The 12945-nt window shown below is 50.6% G+C and overlaps 1 protein-coding gene across 1 annotated transcript; it reads right to left on the bottom strand.

Annotated features, from left to right (window-relative positions):
• Positions 1–6411: 6411 nt before the first annotated feature.
• LINGO4 (leucine rich repeat and Ig domain containing 4) lies at positions 6412–11538 on the bottom strand. The gene has a single exon (XM_061406299.1). It carries the CDS (start codon positions 10400–10402, stop codon positions 8453–8455), a length of 1950 nt encoding a protein of 649 aa, XP_061262283.1. The 5' UTR covers positions 10403–11538; the 3' UTR covers positions 6412–8452.
• Between the last annotated feature and the right edge of the window lie 1407 nt (positions 11539–12945).

Raw genomic sequence — 12945 nt, 5'->3', positions numbered from 1 at the left:
AATTAGTGCCTTTGTAGAAAGCCAGTGCCACTCTACAACCCAGTGACCATTGGGGAAGCCGCCTCCTGACGGGCGATTCTTTGCCTCGATCGGTCTGCATACCATGACAGAGACTCAGGAGACATTAAAAACGCTCCCCCCCCCCCCCCCCGCCTCATCCCGCGGGAAAACATTAAAAAGGCTTTGTAGAGATGTAGAAAAAACCAAGCGGAAGGAATTGCGCCGCAGAGCGTGAGGAGCTCTATTTCTCTTTCGAGGAGTGAACAGACGAGGAGGACTGACACCACACAGCAGGAGAGATGAAGTACCCAAGTTCGGAGCAACCCGTGGTAAGGGAGCTGTGGGTAGTTCGGGCATCAGGGGCCCACCCTTCCCTGGGGATTAAAGGGATACCAGCCAAGGCTACTGGCTCGAAGGCACAAGCTGCGGGTAGGGGGGCCGTTTCTGTGGGGGCGAGGAAGGGGATGCAGATGGCAGTTTGCTTTGAAAGAGTGTCTTCCAGTCGCCGTCTGGGTTCTTGGACCGTTATGGACGGTTGGGCCCTGCTACCCACTCAGGGCGGCGGAGAGCCTCGCGAGATGGCCCCGATCCTTCCCCGCCTCCAGTCCCCGCCTGGCACTAGGGGCTCAGGGGTTGAGCGCTCCATGTAATGTGGGAATCGTGCGCACCAGCTTCTGTTACAATGCCTGGCACATGATAAGCATGCAGTAAATGTTTGTAAAATAAATGCAAGATTATATGTTTAGTCAACTAAGGAGATGCCATTGAGCCTCAGTTTTCCGTTTTGTATTAATTTAAAAAATATGTGTTTTGAATAAGTAATACATGTACATTCTATCAAGGAATGAACAGGTTTCTCATCCTTAAAGAAGCAACCAGTTTTACCAGATTCTTGTGGATTTTCCACAAGATTTCTATAATATGCATACATTAAATTTATATATATTATCCAGTTGGTAACATGTTATATATGACTATTTTGCAATTTCTTTTTGCATGGTCCAGATATCTTTCTGTAGCAGTACACATGTATCTGCCTAATAGTTAAGTTTCACAGTAAGCTTGAGGCATGTATTAAGGTTTATTCAATCAGTCCTTTAACATTATATTGACACCCAAGTATATTTTGTTTGTCTCTTGTATATATGTACAGTAAACATTTAGGGCTGCAAACATTTAAGTCTGACCAGTGTGTGTATTTTTTTTTAATTTGGCTATATACAATTTCACAAATTCTCTTTCTTCCACAAAGATTTTTCTCATTTGCATTCCACCAACAACATTTGAAAAAGATTTTGGTAAGTATAGTATTGCCAAATTGCCTTCCACAGAAGTTTTACCAGTTTTCTCTGCCATCAGCAAGCTTATACAGCCTATTATAAGACTTCTGGATTTTTGACAGTCTGATAGTGTAAATGGCATCTTACTGCAATTTTAATTTTCATTTCTCTTATAAGGTTGAGCATCTCTTAGTATGTTTAAGTGGCAATTATATTTTTCTGTAAATTGTCTGTTCATATACTTTGGATATCTGATAAGGGTTGGATAAAAGCTTCCCAGGTGGTGCTAGTGGTAAAGAACCCCTCTGCCAGTGTAGGACAAGTAAGAGGTCTGAGTTTGATCCCTGGGTTCAGGAAGATCCCCCGATCCCCCAGAGAACAGAATGGCTACCCACTCCTGTATTCTTGACTGGAGAATTCCATGGACAGAGGAGCTTGGGTGGGCTACAGTCCATAGGGTCATAACGAGTTGGATGCAACTGAGGTGACTTAGCACACAAAACAAAATTAGATCTCTATTTCACATCTTAACACCAAAATAAATTCCAGGTGAACTAAATACTTACATATAAAAAAAGGACATTATAAAAGTATTTAAAGAAAACATAGGGTGACTTTTTAATTATCTTAGATAGTAGGAGGCTTTTCTAAATATGATATGAAACCTAGAAGTTATCAAAGAAAATGCTGACAAATTCAGCTCCATAAAAATAAAAAATACTTGCATAACAAAAAAAGTCACAATAAAAAGAAGACGACATAGGACAAATTGTGATTGGGTGAATTGTGATTTCTTTATTCTTATCTCCAGTTCTAAAGAGTCCATTTTATTTCCTTGAAGAGTATTCTGAACAAGGTGTAGGTGGCAGCAGGTAAAACTAGTTAAAGTGTGGGTGGCCCAGAATTCAGTGGGCAGCTGTTTCTACTCCACAAGGCAAAGCAGGGAAGTAGACTGTAGCTAGAGGGCTGGACAGGGAGGGGTTCTCTATACAGTAGTTCCAGAGCCTGCTGCTTACAGAGTTCCCTTCTTGGACAACATGCAAACCATTCAAATGATGCTCTCTCTGAGGTTTTGGAAAACAACACAGTGGCTCTGCCCATTGTAGGATTCGCCCCATCACTCAAGGGTCTTCACCAGAAACCAGCAACTGGGAGCGTGGGTCTTAGTATCAGAAATTATGCTGGTGCTACTCTTCTGTCTTTAGGTTAGATTAATGAGTTGTGGCAGGCGTCCTAGGAGAGAGACACTCTCCTCAGCCTCTTTGGCCACCGCCATCCAGCTCGAAGTCTTCCTCCTTAATCCCCCTTTACAAAGCAGTTTGGAGGAAGAGGATTCAGGAGTTCCTTATCTCACACACCCTCCAGCCTGCATCACCACCACACTGACTTCTTAGAGCAAAAGTCCTACCCAAAGCCTCCTGCATCTCGCTGAGAGATGGATGCTGCGGGGAGAATGGTGGCAGGGAGGGGAGCAGAGCAGCTGGAGGCAACAGTATGTTTTCTTATAGGATCTGTCCTATCACTTGCTCTTATGCAATTAGCTACTTCACACCGTAGCCCTTCCTAGCCTTTTCTCTTTGCCTCTAATGGACCTGGAGAGCTCAGGCAGCCTAAGCCTTCACCTTTCTCCCTGCCACCCGAGGCTTCTCCCAGCAGAGGTTCTATAAGCATTTTTGTCCATTGTGTGTACCGAGTATTCTCACAGGGGTCTGTAACTCTCAAAGTTAAGGATCATTGCCTTGCAGCATGCTCTTCCTTTGAATCAGGGAAACAGCCCAGCAAAGGACGAAGGGAAATTAGAGTATCTCAGGAACCAAAATAGGGAGTGTGGAAGTGCTGCCAGAATGTCTTTGGATCCAAACTTCTCTCAGCTTAGATGAGATCATGTCTGAAATGAAAGAGAGGAGGGGTAGAGAGAGGATTGGGCAGGATGATCTCAGGAAGGTTCTCTCAAGCAGGAGTAGGCAGGTGAATAGAGCTGAATTTTTCTCGAGAGTAATGCAGTTCACCAATCATCCCACCATACTGGAAATTCCTGAGCCGGTGCTCTATAACCTAAGAGGTTGTTGAGGTTAGAACTCTGAAAAGCACCTGTGAAATCTGAAGCTTCCATTTTTAATCACAAGAGGTGTTGCTGGCATCCAGGCATTTCATCTGATTTCTGGAATTTCTGCTGCTTTCTGCTGGTCCTTGGAGCAGAGGCAAGGACATTGGGAGAGGAGACTGAGAAAAAAAGATTAAAAACCAACAACTGATCCTCTGCTTCCTGAATCAGGTGCATTAGAGTTACTGAAAGGTGAGGATCAACAACTGACCCCAGTTTTCCTTAAGAGTTGGTCAGAGTAGGTGGGGCGGAGGATGTCCCCTGGATTTTACCTTTCTCACAGGTCAGTTCCTGCAGCCGAGAGACCCTGGGGAAGCGGGTAATGAGAGCAGACAGTGACTGGAGCTGTACGACAATGGCATGGAAAGCCTTTGGCTTTTGAATCAGACGGCCCTAAGTTCAGAAGCAGCTCCCTTACTAATTAGCTCTGTGTACTCCAGCATGTTACTTAATCTACCTGACCTTTAGTTCCATCAGCCAAGATTCCCTATTTTATAGGGTTGAGGATTAAATTAGAAATCCTACATATAACCACTGACATAAAATAAGTGTTATTTCTTTTCTATCTCCACGGCTGTCGCCCCAGGTGAGGGCTGGCACTGGATTGCCTGTGATGTGGACCATAACATTTCTGCACATACACACATACCACCTGCCCATGTCTTTGGTTGTCGTCACACACTTGGCCACACACAGACACATACCACTACCACCCCCCCCCCCCCGCCCCAGCTAAAGCAGCCTTTCCAGACAGGTGAGGTAAGCAGTTGGCTTACTGATGATGGTACCAACTGTGGTACAAGTGCTCATCCCAGTAACCTTGTTACAGTAATTAGTGTCACTCATTGAGGGTGTTCTGGAAAGGCATTTCAGAGCCCCACAGGCATTTCCTCTAGGTTGAATGTGTTTTGGGGGGGATACTTTTCTTACCTGTGCTGGAGAGGCCCTAGTCTACACCTAGAGTATAACATCTGGAGCTATGCTGTCTAATATAGTAGCCACTGGCTACATGTAGCTATCGAACACTTGAAAGATAGCTGGTGTGACTCAGGAGTGGGATTTAAAATTGATTTCATTTCAGTTGATTTAAGTGTTAAAACCAATATTTAGCTATGGAAAACTACAGCGAGCTACATGTGGGATCTTAGTTCCCTAACCAGGGATTGGAACCATGCACCCCTACAGTGGATGCACAGAGTCTTAACCACTGGACTACCAGGGAAGTCTCTAGAAAACTTTTAATATAGTTGGAACAACTTGGATGTATGAGTTGATTTTTTCAACAGTGAATTTTATGAAACCTAAATACAGATCAGATATTGCTGGTGAAAATTTAGTTACTAAATTGGAATGTGCCGTAAGTGTTAAGGATATACTAAGTTTCAAAGGCCTAGTATGAAAAAATAATGTGAAATATTTTATCACTCATTTTTATATTGATAACATGTTGAAATGATCAGAGTTTGGGTACACTGGGTTAAATAAACTACAGTCTTAAAATTAATTGTATCTGTTGCTTTTTTTTTTTTCAATGTGATACCAGAAAATTTGAAATCACCTAAGTGACTCGTGGGATTTCCCTGGTAGCTGAACTGATAAAGAATCCACCTGCAATGTGGGAGACATGGGTTTGATCCCTGGGTTGGGAAGATCCCCTGGAGGAGGGCATGGCAACCCACTCCAGTATTCTTGTCTGGAGAATCCCCATGGACATAGCAGCCTGGGGGGCTACAGTCTCTGGGGTTGAAAAGAGTTGGACACGACTGAGTGACTAAGCGCAGCACCCCGCAGCCCCGCAAGTGACTTGCAGCCTGTCTCTCCTGGGCTGCTCTGGAGGCTGTGGGGCGCAGGCAGCAGCAGCTCCTGATCTAGATACACGTCGTCTGTTCCCCACTGCCTCAGGGAGGGGGTGCTTCCCAGAGGAGATTTCTCTGAACTGCAGTGCTGCTTCTGCCCTTTTCTGCATTGCAATGTGCACAGTTGAAACGAGAACTTCTGGCACCTGTCCGCCAAGTCCCAGTCTAACAAGCAGCTGGTGGAAGAGGGGCGTGCCCCAGGGGAACCTTTCTGATGTCTGGAGAGGAGAGGTTGCTGCAAGGCTAAGAGAACTGTCTGTGCATGGTGGGGGGCAGGGTTGGAGGCTCCAGGGTACTCAAGATTGCCTGATTCCCCAGCCTCACTCTCCAAACTGCTGGGTTTCACATTCACCTCTGCGTCCTCTCCACCCCACCCCCACATTCCCACCTCTGCCCAGCTGAAGAGTTTGCCTACTGGTGAAGTCTGGCTACCTCCATATGGCGTCAGCTTCTCTCACCTGTCAGGGATAGTTTGGGCTGGGAGTCTTCTAATGAGTAGAGTCTCCCCAGAGCAAGGACTATGACTGCAGAAATGGCTCAGAAGCTGATGATGCTTGCGGATTGTTGGGTGAGGGATGGGTGGGGGCCCAGAAGATGGAGGGGAATTGAGGATGCTGTGCAGATGCTGCTGCAGAGAGAGAGAGAGGGAGGGAGAAAGAGAGGTTCCCGGGACCTCGTGACTCTCCACTTCTCGGTCCCTCCTCCCAGCTCCTTTCCTCTCCTTTCACTCCTCCCCTTCCTATGATGCTGAGACTGCTTCTACCTCTCTTGAGCTCTCAGCATCTCCACTTTTTCTGGCACTGCTTTGCCCTGTCTTTGAAGCACACTCAGAGGCAGTCAGCATCTTCTCCTCCTACTCCACCTCAGCATTTGGGGTCTCCATGAGGACAGCGGAAAGGCATGTAGTTCCTGCTGCTCCTTCTTCCCTCCACTTTGCACTAGAGCTCACAGTGCCCCTCCCACCTTGCTCCTCCAAACCTAGTCCTGTTGTGTTCTGGGTCTCTCTCCTTTGACAGCTGCAGATTCTCTTTTTGTTACCATTTTGTGGAGGTTCTCTTGCTTTCCACTAAGGGCACTAGGGATCTGCACAACAGTAACGGTTGGGAGATTCCAACCAGAATGAGAAAGAAAGGGGAGGAGCTGGGTGTCCTGGGTTGGAATTTCTGCAGAGGGATCCTTTGGAAGGCAGAAACTCTCTCCTCCAACTCTGGAGATGGAGCACACAGAGGAAAGGGCTGACATGGAAATGGGTTGCGGGTGCTGATCTTTTCAGGCATGGTGGGCAACCTTTTGCATAAACCTTTGGCTGTCAGGCTCGTTAGATTCAGGCAAGGTCATTGTTACAGGCTTAATAGGCAGGCAGAAGGGTAGGAAGTGGGATTCTGACAGAAAGAAGAGGTGGAACAGACTGAAGTAAAGAAAACTCGAGCGATCACATTTAGTTGTGGCTGCCACTATCATAGCCTTTTGATAGCAGGTTTAATGATATGGCAGGGGTGGGGGGCTCATGCAGACCCAGTGCCAGTGTGTAGTCTGTCCCCATCCCCAGTCCCCAGTCCCCCGTCACATCCTCTTCTCTTTAGCTTGGGGTCACTGGCCCTAGTTCCTTGTGCCTAGAGAGGGGATAGAGCAGCAAGAGGGAGAGAGAGACACCACCACCTGGATAAGGAGCAGACTCCAAGAAGCAGTTGCACTTTCCAGCCCCACCCGTGAAGTAGCCTTATCACTGCGGTTTGGCAATTGTTGTTGGTTATTAAAAAAAGCAAGAGAGTTCCAGAAATCATCTATTTCTGCTTTATTGACTATGCCAAAGCCTTTGACTGTGTGGATCACAATAAACTAAGGAAAATTCTGAAAGAGATGGGAATAACAGACCACCTGATCTGCCTCTTGAGAAACCTATATGCAGGTCAGGAAGCAACAGTTAGAACTGGACGTGGAACAACAGACTGGTTCCAAATCGGAAAAGGAGTATGTCAAGGCTGTATATTGTCACCCTGCTTATTTAACTTCTATGCAGAGTACCTCATGAGAAACGTTGGGCTGGAAGAAGCACAAGCTGGAATCAAGATTGCCGGGAGAAATATCAATAACCTCAGATATGCAGATGACACCACCCTTATGGCAGAAAGTGAAGAGGAACTTGATGAACGTGAAAGAGGAGAGTGAAAAAGTTGGCTTACAGCTCAACATTCAGAAAATGAAGATCATGGTGTCTGGTCCCATCACTTCATGGCAAATAGATGGGGAAACAGTGGCAGACTATTTTTTTGGGCTCCAAAATCAGTGCAGTTGGTGACTGCAGCCATGAAATTAAAAGATGCTTACTCCTTGGAAGAAAAGTTATGACCAATCTAGATAGCATATTGAAAAGCAGAGACATTACTTTGCCAACAAAGGTCCGTCTAGTCAAGGCTATGGTTTTTCCAGTGGTCATGTATGGATGTGAGTTGGACTGTGAAGAAAGCTAAGTGCTGAAGAATTGATGCTTTTGAGCTGTGGTGTTGGAGAAGACTCTTGAGAGTCCCTTGGACTGCAAGGAGATCCAACCAGTCCATTCTGAAGGAGATCGGCCCTGGGTGTTCTTTGGAAGGAATGATGCTAAAGCTGAAACTCCAGTACTTTGGCCACCTCATGAGAAGAGTTGACTCATTGGAAAAGACTCTGATGCTGGGAGGGATTGAGGGCAGGAGGAAAAGGGGATGACAGAGGATGAGATGGCTGGCTGGTATCACTGACTCGATGGATGTGAGTTTGAGTGAACTCCGGGAGTTGGTGATGGACAGGGAGGCCTGGAGTGCTGCGATTCATGGGGTCGCAAAGAGTCGGACATGACTGAGCGACTGAACTGAACTGATCTGATTCAGGGTATGTGTAAGTGTGTGTGAAGGAAGTCTGGAGTTTAGACTAGCAGACTGGAGGGTTATAGTTCCTGCTTTGTATGTGGTGTGCAGGGAGGGCTGGGCTGGAAACGGATCTACACCTTCCATTTCCTGGGACTCTCAGGGAAGAGATGACAATGCTATCCTTAAACTGCAAAAACTTGAGGAGGCAGGCTATGAGGAGGCTGCATCTGCTGCTGGCGTGGTGTGGGCAGAAGGTGGGGAAGATCTGGGCTGTTTGGGATGAATGTCCAGTCCAAGCAGCCTTGGTTCTCTCCCACTGTGGTATCTGAAGCTGGCCTAGATGAGGCCCCGCTGTGGAAGGAAAGGTCAGAAGAGCTTGGCAGTGACCCGGTTACCCCCAGAGTTCTTATCCCCAGAGGTCCGAGGTGCCACAAAGTCGAAGGTCATGTGATGTTTGACCCGGCCTTTGCCTTTGCTCCAGAGGGCGATGAGGCCAAAACAGAGGGTCACCGAGGTGAGGAAGGGGAGGAAGCCAACCGCCAGCACCATAGCTATACCTCTGCTGTCCAAGAAGAAAGGCCCTGGGATCCCTGGGGAGGTGCTGTTGGGGTCAGAGAGAGTGCCATTCGGTGGTTCAACTTGGATCACTTCCAGCCAGGTCCTCAGGGAGTCATTCCCCACCACGTTGCTGACCACACAGACATAGGCCCCTCTGTCCCGGAGTTGCACAGAGCGGATCTCCAGCGTCCCATCCTGAAGGACCCTCACTCTCCCAGCCCTCCCCAGCCGAACCCCCTGAGGCCTCATCCAGGAGACAGTGGGGGCTGGGTCCCCATCTCCAGAGCAGGAGAAAACGGCGTGCCCCCCTTCCTCGGCCATGACCCAGCGCGGGCCGGATTTTCGGATCAGGGCTGGTCGGCAGGTGAAGTGCCCTGGAGGTAGGATGTCTGCAAACTCCCTCAGGCTCTTCCCCTGGACGTGCTGGGGGCCAGCACAGGCAGGTGGGGTAGAGCCAAAGTCCAGGCGGCGGCGGAGGCGGAGCAGCCAGAGGAGGCGGCAGTCGCAGGTCAGGGGGTTACCTGACAGCCTCAGGGTGACCAGTTTGTCTGGAGAAGGGAAGGCTGTTTCCTCCAGTGTCTGAAGGGCGTTGTCTGCCACATCTAGGAGGTGGAAGGCCGTCAAGCCATGGAAGGCGTGGGCCGCGATGGAGGTGAGGCAGGCACCCGACAGTCGGAGCTCCTGGAGCCGCACCAGGGAACTGAGCCTGCGGGCTGGGATGGCCGAGATGGGGTTCCGAGAAAGATCCAAGGCCCTGAGGAAGCTCAGGTGGTGCAGTGCTTGGAAGGGCACCGAGCTCAGGTTGCAGTGGGTGATGGCCAGGCTGCTGAGATTGAGCCCGCCCAGGCTCCCTGGCTCCAGAGCCTCCAGAGCTGGCCAGTGGTGGATCTCCAGCTCCCTTAGCTGCCCCAGCCCCCGTAGCGTCCCCGCTGGCAGCCTCCCGATGTCCAGTTCTCGGAGCTTCAGGGCCCCCAGTGCTGGGAGGCGGGCCAGGGCCGGGCCAGGCACGGTGCTGAGGTTGCAGCGCTCCAGGGTGAGGGTGCTCAGTTTGGCCAGCCCGGCAAAGGCTCCCGGAGCCACAAACACCAGGTGGTTGTCCCCAACCTCCAGCTGCTGGAGGCTGCCTAACTCCCTGAAAGCACCGTCAAGGAAGAGGACGATCTGGTTGAGGCGAAGGTCCAGCAGTGTGAGGGCAGACAGGCCTGCAAAGACCCCGGGCCCCATGATTCGCAGCCGGTTGCCCTGCAGCCTCAGGGTGAGCAGGCTGCGCAGGCCGTGGAAGGCCCCTGGTTCCAGGGTGGACAGCTGGTTGTAGCTCAGGTCCAGTTCCCGGAGCTGGCCCAGGCGGGAGAGCATTCCCTGCTGAAGCCCCCACAGGCGGTTCCCACTCAGGTCCAGGAGCTCAGTGTCTAGTGGGAGTCCCCCCGGGACAGCCTCCAGTCGCCGGTGGGCGCAAAGCACTGCCTGGGGTTGGGAGGTGCAGTCACACACAGCAGGGCAGTTGCCGCTGCTCCCCAACGCCGGCAGGAGGAGCAGGAAAAAGACGGGGGGCCATGGGGGCCAGGCTTGCTTTGGAGCTGTGGCCACAGCCATGCCCTCTTTGTTCCTGGAACAGAGGATGACATGGCCCTTTTTGGAAAGTGGCTCAGATGATGGGTACCATGAATTTCCCTGAGCCTCTGTAGAGGAGAGGGATTGAGCTACCTGTCTCAGCGTGGCCGGGTAGTGTGCAGACACAGGAGAGAGTCTGGCGTACATCCCCTGGAGCCTCCTCTTTGGGGATTCTCTGCTCCCCTCCACCACCCCTGGGTAACAGGCTGAGTGCTTACTAGCTCATGGAACCCTAGTCCAGTGGGGAAGGTTTTATGGAAACATGACAGGAAGCAGCAGGGAAGTAACTTTTGAGTTTCCCTCTATCTCAGAGATCCAGAAATACCAGGTCCCTTCTTCTGAGAGCTGCTCTCCTAGTCTCTGCCCTGACCCTCTCTGCCCACCCTTCTCTCATTTATCTGCCACAGCTTTGTCTTAGGCTTACGGGGGTCATATCCCTGGATCCTGATCGGAGAGAGGCCTCACCTTGACTTAAGTCATCCAAGCCTGGGAAGCATGTGGGCATCAATTTGGCCCCCCAGGCTCCACTCACGGCCTCTCTGCCTTCCTCCAGCCTGGCCCAGGGCCCGAGGCCCCAGACTAACACGAGGCAATCTCCCCAGAACGCCTTATGGATGACAGCCAATCTACACATTAAATGTGGCAGAGGATACAGGGCACACGTGAATCCCTCACCAGAGCCCCAAGGGCAGCCCACCTCCTCTGTAGATGATGTTGGGGTGTAAGGGACTCGAGAGAGGCCGAGCATTGTTTGCTTGGTCCTCAGACTTAGGCTTCTCTCATGCCCCTCCATGGTGTTTTGATTCAAACCCCGTGTGGGAGTCTGAGAGAGATCTCTTGTTGCCTTTGGCCTCTGCTGCCTGAGAAATGCACAAGAGACACATTGGGAGCCAGGGAGGCATAGATGAGGGAGGAGGGACAGTGTCTGACCACATACTGTGGTGGGACTGAGCAGGCCCTTGGCTGGCATAGGATATCTTGGCACAGGCTGTGTGCCCAGTCTGTCAACTTAAAGTAAGTTTCTGGGTGCCAGGTGCCTGGGAAAAATTAGGATGATGGTGACTGTGATGACCACTGGAGGCTGAGTGAGGTGACAGAGGAGAAAAGATGCCATGGACCCACCCTGTTCAAAGACCACTGGGACCCCAAGAGAGGGGAAGTACTGGAATTGGCAAGGGATGGCTGCACAGATAGGACAAGAGCAAACTAATGCTCCCTGGGAGGCAGGATGCCTGGGTTTCTTTCTAGCTGCAGATCCCAGTCACCTTTGACCTTTCAGACTTCTGACTTTCTGGGCGCTATGAGGTCAGCTTTCTACCACATGGGCCGTTTTCTCCCAGGTGGAACTTAGGAAAGACAGTTTAAGAGATAGTGTGATTTTTTTCCCCTTTATTTCCCACACTATACCCCTTCCCACAAGGATCATTTAGGTGGCTACCCTACAGCTATTTCAGAGGACCATAGTAGTTCAGGAACTGCAGAAAGAGGCTGAAAGAGCACGGGACATGGGACACTGTTCTGAGGCTTGGGCATGAGAAAGAATGGCCCAGCTGAGGCTACTGAGCAGGCTCCTCTGTTCCCTATCCCAAACTAACAGGTATGGATGGCCTGCTAAGAATTCTCCAGGGAGCAATGTCCCAGCTTCCCTCATCCCTGCCCCCCTCCCCCAGTGCCTGTCCTGGGAAGTCCACCTGACAGCTAGCTCTTTATCACTACTGCTGCAGTTCCTGCTCTTCCTTCTTTCCTGCATTCAGCAAAAGTGCAGTGAAGCGTGTAACCCAGCTTTCCCCCTTCCCACTCTTGTGAGCATCCTCTTAGTCTCCAGAGCCTGCCAGACCAGGGGCTGGCAGGTCCGGCCCCCTTCTCTTTAAAGGTGGCTAATGTAATCGCAAACTTCCTTTGCTAAGCTCCATGGGTATCGGACTGGCTTCTGGCCACTTTGCAGGAACAGATAGGTGTCAGAACCCTTCTTTCTCTCCTCATGTGGGCTGGGGTCCAGGGGCATCACCCTCAAGAAGGAGGGGTCTTTCTTCTTCTTGCCTCTGTGTGCCAGTCCAGGGACACATTTGATACTGGAACAGCCTCTTTAAAGCAGACCTGAGTGAAGCATGGGGAACTACATGGGGGGTGGGGGGGTGCTCCTGGAGGAAAGGTCTCTGGAATATCCACAATGATTGCAAAATAATCCTTCCCAGAAGTAGGGCACCTGGGAAATGGAGGGAGAGCTCCTTGGAGCCCTTTTGCCCAGGGGCACCTGGGACATCTTACTTTTCCCATCAAAGTCCTAAGAGGCCAAGATCAATGGTGGGCTGGGAGCAGAGTGGGCACAAACCCTCTAGCCCTCGTGGGTCTGGCCTTGTCTCTGAGCATGTTATGGAGAAGGGCAGCTGCAGCTCCAGGACAGGAGGTGGGGTCACTTACCGGAGAAGCCGGAGGGTGGCATCAAGTTGGGCACCGCATCTGTCCAGGGCTGGGGGCCTGTCCCGTTCAAGCTGCCCCTCGGCCCGCACCTCCCTAAGTGCCTCACTCCCTGCCTGCCCGCCTGCCGGGCCACTGCTGCTACTGCTGCTGCGGCCGCCTGCTGCCAAGACCGAGGTAGAGAGAAGAGCCAAAAAGCATTTCTCCTTTTTTTTTTTTTCCTCTCTCTCTTTTAAACCGGGCGAGAATGAGTCTGCAGCAACCCTGTTGGT

This window comes from Bos javanicus, chromosome 3 (genome assembly GCF_032452875.1).
Source record: "Bos javanicus breed banteng chromosome 3, ARS-OSU_banteng_1.0, whole genome shotgun sequence".
NCBI classification, from domain to species: Eukaryota; Metazoa; Chordata; class Mammalia; order Artiodactyla; family Bovidae; genus Bos; species Bos javanicus.
Note: the sequence above shows the minus strand (reverse complement) of the source record. Positions and strands in the feature narration are given on the sequence as shown.

Coding starts and splice junctions, on each gene's coding strand:
- LINGO4 (XM_061406299.1), bottom strand. CDS start 10,402: ATGTACGCCAGACTCTCTCCTGTGTCTGCACACTACCCGGCCACGCTG.